The 6,000-nt window shown below is 31.3% G+C and overlaps 1 protein-coding gene across 2 annotated transcripts; it reads right to left on the reverse strand.

Moving 5' to 3' along the window:
- Positions 1 to 1,915: 1,915 nt before the first annotated feature.
- Positions 1,916 to 4,849, reverse strand: LOC123200592. Of its 2 annotated transcripts, none has more exons than XM_044615853.1 (6): positions 4,696 to 4,849; positions 4,516 to 4,620; positions 4,098 to 4,441; positions 2,862 to 2,957; positions 2,437 to 2,496; positions 1,916 to 2,343 (listed from the first exon to the last, which is right to left on the reverse strand). In XM_044615853.1, the coding sequence occupies exons 2-6, from the start codon at positions 4,616 to 4,618 to the stop codon at positions 2,143 to 2,145; spliced, it is 804 nt and encodes a 267-aa protein (XP_044471788.1). In that variant the 5' UTR covers positions 4,619 to 4,620; positions 4,696 to 4,849; the 3' UTR covers positions 1,916 to 2,142. The 2 variants fall into 2 exon arrangements, with proteins under 2 accessions (XP_044471788.1, XP_044471796.1); XM_044615861.1 differs by having other exon boundaries at positions 4,516 to 4,623; positions 4,696 to 4,746.
- Positions 4,850 to 6,000: the final 1,151 nt, after the last annotated feature.

Below are 6,000 nucleotides of genomic sequence, written 5' to 3' on the forward strand. Positions count from 1 at the left end.
AGATTTGACGAAGAATAATGTCAGGGTTTGATTCCTCATTGAGTTGAAAGCACAAGGAAGAAAATGAGAGCACGATGAGAATGATAAAGAAAGAAAAGAGAGCGAATAAATCAAATAAAATAAAGAGTTAATTTTGTCGACCTCCCCTATAGTCTACCATAATTAAAATATTCCTATAGGTTTCCAAAAATTGTGGAATTCTAATAATGGAGAAATTTTATACAACACACACACACACACACACACACACACACACACACACACACACATATATATATATATATATATATATATATATATATATATATATATATATATATATATATATATATATATATATATATATATATATAAAATGAATGATTAAATAATTAAATATTATTTTATTATAAATTTAAAATCACCTAAAAATGATGATATATTATTTGTGTATTCATTTATATAATCAAAAGTATGTACATATAATTTTATTATTATAAATATATCCCCAATATTTTTCAAAGGCCAAAAGACTTCCCACTTAAGGTTAGGTGAAATCTCAAACTCATATTTGTTAATTTTTAAAAATTTAAATATTCACTTTTTTGTTAAAATTCACTGTTAAGATTAAAAATAAAAATATCATTTAACTTAAAATATTTAAAAAAAAAAAAAACTTAAAACTGGTCACATTTCCCTCTTTTAATTTAAGAATTTAACAAATTTTTTTCATCTAAAGTTTAAAAAGTAATAATTTTCCCTTAGAATTTTGAAACCGTCACCAAAGACGACGAATTTCACCGTCTCTGATCATCTTAGTCCTTGATCTCTCTCCCTCCCTCTTCGATGAAATTAATGGTCTCTCTCCCTCCTTCCCAAATCATCATCATCTTCATTTTCGTCCCTGATAATAGAGAGAGAGAGAAGTTGGAAGGGATAGAGAACATGATTGGAGAAGGCAATGGTTGTCAAAACTAGTGATAGTTTTAAAACTTTGAAAGAAAAATAATCATTTTTCAAATTTTAGGTGGAAGAAAATATAATAAATCTTTAGTTTTTTAAATATTTTAAACTAAATAACATTTTTACCTTAAATCCTAAAATGAATTTTAATAAAAAAGTAGATATTTGAGTTTTTGAAAATTAACAGGTATGAGTTTGAGATTTCACCTAACCTTGGGCAGGAAAAGTCTTTTGGCCTTTTTTAAAATTAATAACAAAGGTGAGAGATGATGAATTAAATTAAGAAAAGATGGTGGCCATTTGAAATTTGGAGACTCTCCTTGGTTGTGGGGCTGGCCAAAACTTTTCCTTGACTGTAAATTATGAAATGAAGAAAGGCTCACTTGGATGAGAAAGAAAATGTTGAAAAGGGGGAAAAGAAGTCTTTAATGTTGTGCATTTGAAATAGTCTGAACCGAACCATAAAATACAGGAGACAATGCAATAAACTTTGATGAGTCACGGAGAGTATTGTTAATGGTCTGAAATCATATGGTTTTGGATTGACTTAGAGCTATAATTAGTTTGTTAATGTAAGTCCTAATTGTTATTAATTCAGCTTCCAGCTATTGCACGTCTTCACTAGTTGAATGATTTTAAAGGCAACCCCACAACAATGTACATCTGACAACTGGGTAATTGTTTACAGTTCAATCTTCTTAAGAAGCAACTATCTTTTTCTAATCCAACAACCATGATCATAAGTTGTAAAGGTCGAAGAAATGTATCATCAATTCTAGGCTTGAGTCTTGGCTGTAATCAAAGAAATGTCCAAGTAGTCGCTGTTTCCTGCAAAGAGAATGTACGGTTTTGCTACAGTACATCCATGTTCATCACACAATTTTTAAACTCATAACATGAATCTTGTAAAAGAAGAACTTGAGAAAATGCTCTTGTGCAGTGATATATAAAACTAAAACCATAATGTCAAAACTTGAGTGAATAATTTTCTTTTAAGTTAAATACCTTGTGTTTACACCACAATAGTACCAATGATCAAATTCTTTCGGCCGAATCAAATTTCCTATCAACTTTAAAATCTAGGCCATTTGCTATGTTTGTGAAAGCAAGAAACATACATGGAATCAAATAAATAGCCTATTATCCATTGATAGACTCTCTGCAAAAGTCTAAGATTTATATATTGACAAGATACTATGCTCAAAACTGATCTTTTCCATCAACATCACCATCCATTTGACTGTCATAAATCTCATATTCGTAATCCCGATCAAGATCCTCCATCGTTCTCCCAAAAACAAATGATTTTGTTCCCATAGTTGTGAATGGCATTAGTCCAAATGCTCGGGCTGTTTTGATCTCCCTTGCAACCTTCCTCTGAGCCTTGGCACTAATGCCAGTCTTCAAAATGACCAACAAAATCAATTAAAAGTAAGGTTCACTTCTGATCATTCAAAAACAGATTCCTTTCGACAAATATTCACTCCGCCTTACCTGGCTCCTCTTAATAATGATTCCAGCTTCTGTTATAAAGTTTGCAAGAAATGCGACATTCTGCACATAATAATACACACAGAGTAGGTTATGTTCCAAAGTAAACATCATGGATAATGATGATATTTAAAAAAAGTTTAATAAAGTGTTGCAAGGAGACTACAGTTGATTAGGTTACCAAGATGAGCAAGCTATATAGAGACGAGCAGAGTAAATACACAAGAATGATGCTATGCATTATCATTGATACCCAAATTAGTACTTAGTATAAGTGCACATAGTTTAATTGAAACACAAATCCAACTGAACCAAAAGAAAAGGTCAAAGCCCATATATGAACAAGGTTTTGTAGCAATCGTCAAACTGTAGAACAGACATGCTATGTAAAAAGTAACCTGAACAGAATAAGTTATATATAGACTAACCCTGAAATCAGCTTTTCTTAGAACTTCCTCTGTTGATGTTTCAAACTGGGGCCTTCTGGGTGGTCTTCGTACTCCTGGCTTCGTAATATCAAGATCCTGCAGAAAGCCATACAGTGGTTAGAAATGGAAAACAAAGGAAAAAAAAAAACATAGCCTCAGAAGTAATGCAGGTGAAGCTTCAGAACAAATTAAGCATTTTGTGCCAACCAGTGACTCCAAAATACATTTTAGATAGTAAATGCGGCATATTTCAAAATGTAGCCCAGACACAAAAAAGAATTTCAAAAAATATTTGCAGGATTGGTTGTTGAAATATATAGCTGCAGAAGTAATATAGCGGAGAAACAGAATGAACATCATAAGAATAAGCAGCACAAGCATGCACTACACTATCTAATTAATGTTTGAGGTTACTTTGGACGCCATAACTATGATAGCAAAGCCGCCCACTTTCCATGTGCACAATTGTTTTCTCTTCATGCCTAACTGATTTTTTACACATATAAACAACTAAACAAATGTTGACAGTGCTTTGGTTCTTTTAAGGTAAAAAACATTCAAATACTGAATGCCTAAACGTGAGATAGACAAGGTTTTTTTTAATGTCATCAGTCACAGACGGTCGAAGCTTCAAGACTAGTTAATTTGCCCACTTTGCTTACTTGTCTCATCAACCAAACTTCTGCAACCATCAAATTAGAAAATACCATTTCCTGACAGTTATTGCTTTCAATAAAACGATATCATTAAGTCAACTTGTGAGTTGAAATAGCTCAAACTTACAAATTCACACCAAAAGTTTTCCACATCATCAGGTTCTAAAATAAACTTAAGCAAGAAATTTCTGAACAGAGTTGGTATAAGGTACTTTCACCAACTTTTTCTCAAATCAAAAGAGAGGGTGAGTCAAATTGGTAGCTTCACATTATTACTCCATATCTATTAACCATACAAGAAGGAGATGACTCTAAAATTTTCTTTTCCATGCAATCACTAAAAATGCTGAGAACCTCCTTTAACTTTTAACAAGCTATTTAACATGGTAATTCTTTCAGTATCAATACTAATAGCATCAGATATCAAAGATCCATATGTCAACTCAAGAAAAAAAGAAGCCAACAAACAAAGTTTTAACATTCCATGCTTTGAAAAAAATTACACTTTTCACAGAAAAGATAGATCTGCAATGCCAAATAAGCCAAACACACAATGGAAATAATAAACCACTTTACATACCTTAATTGTATAAGTCGTTCCAGGCTGAAAACTGACATCCGGCCGATAAGCGTAATCATCCTTTGCAATTTCTTCCGGATCGAACTCAAAATACGTTGCAGCTTTCTGTAACTTACCATCCATTCCATCGGATAGAGTATCAAAACTGTCATCCAAACCATCCATATATGATGAACTATTCCCTCCGTTCAAATTACTTGACCAAGCAGACCTATTCCAACCCTTCTCCATTTTATCCAGCTTTCGGAAAAAAGAATCTGAACTTGAACTGTTCCCCGATACGCCACCGAATATCCGGCGCTCAAACTCATCAGCAGTCTCACTTGTGTTGTTACCATCATTGCCTAATTAAAAATGTTTTAATATTAAACTTTCAAAACAATCGAAACACAACCAGTTAATTAAACGCAAATTTTACCTGAATATGGGTTTGTAGATATTGCTCTGGTGATGGTGGATCGATAAGATTTATGTAATATGTAAGTATTAACGGATCGAAAGGCTACGTGAACAAGCTTCATTTCTGCTTTAAAAAGATGAAATTTTTCACACATAATATAATTACATACTTGGAAAATGAAAAAGTTGAAAACTCTACCTGAAGTGTAACCGATTTCAAATCCGGACGGTAAAGTGAAGAATTAGGGTTTAGTTTCAAGGGGTTTTGGGAAAGACGGAATAGGGGAGAAACCAAGTAGAAGATAGGCCGAGCCCAAAAACCGAAAAGCTGGGCCTAATTTGAGCCCAAAAACCGATATCTCTAAATAGCCCCACCATATTCTTAAGTTCTCCTTATTTAATAATAATAATTTTGTATTATTCTTTTTGGTGGAAGAATAAAGGCAATAGAACCAAATATGAGTTTTCACAAAATCTTTATCAAGATATGATTGAAAAGTTTACATACAGAAAAGGTAACCATCCAAAGGCAAACAAAGCAATAAAACACTAGTTGTTTCGAACCGCAAATTTGGTCAAAGTTTGAAGATTTTCATCAACAAAGTGAGATTTTCTATTTTAATTTGATACTAATAGCCAACACCATTAGCCTAGCTTTTGGGTTTCTCCCCCACAAACCTATTGCCCACCAATCCTTTATTTTGTTTATTTTCTTTATACATCTCTATCAATTTGACCATTCAAACTAGATTTTTTACTCACTCATCTTCAAATAAAGAGAGAATATTCTTAAACCGTTCCCATTTGGTTTATCTTATTCCCTAAATATCTTCTAATCTCTTTAATATTGAACTACTATTTAAAATTTAAAATTAATATAAATATCTCTTGATATATAATAAGTATATTTTTTTAACTAAAAAATGAGAAAGGAGAAAAAAAAAATTTGTGATAAAAAAACAGAGATTTTTTAATCATTTTTGTATCATAGATGAAAATAGAAACCGATGTTACATCATGCATGATGATCAAGTGTCATATTTTATCTTTGAAATAAAGCTAATAAAAACAACCAATGCTTAGCCTTTAGTGGTTAGTGAGTAGAATCATTCGTTTTCTTTCTCACATCAAAATCCAATTGTCACAACTCACAACCCATTATACTTTGATTGACTCTTAATAAAGAATTAACACTATTGTTTGGGCATGGCTGGTCCATTCTATGGAAGTCAAACACGTCTCACAAATTTAATTATTGCAATTTCAACTTATGTTATAACCTTTTATGGTAATGAATATAAACGTTACTTTGTATACTTTTAAGGGGAAAATACCTTATAATTATCATTTTTGACCTGTATATTAAAACAATAAAAATTATTTGTATGTATTTTTTAGTTTATAAATAAGTATATATTATAATTATTATATTGTTAGATAATTTTAAATTAATAATATAGTAATATCTAATTATATAATAACATATCATATATATATTTGTTTG

Source organism: Mangifera indica, chromosome 2, assembly GCF_011075055.1.
Source record: "Mangifera indica cultivar Alphonso chromosome 2, CATAS_Mindica_2.1, whole genome shotgun sequence".
NCBI lineage: Eukaryota > Viridiplantae > Streptophyta > Magnoliopsida > Sapindales > Anacardiaceae > Mangifera > Mangifera indica.

Excerpts from the sequence above, each read along its gene's own strand:
- LOC123200592 (XM_044615853.1), bottom strand. The coding sequence starts at position 4,618 with ATGAAGCTTGTTCACGTAGCCTTTCGATCCGTTAATACTTACATATTA. Across the intron at positions 2,497-2,861 it reads TAAGAAAAGCTGATTTCAGG|AATGTCGCATTTCTTGCAAA; the intron begins GTTAGTCTATAT and ends TATTATGTGCAG. Across the intron at positions 2,344-2,436 it reads TCATTATTAAGAGGAGCCAG|ACTGGCATTAGTGCCAAGGC; the intron begins GTAAGGCGGAGT and ends GTCATTTTGAAG.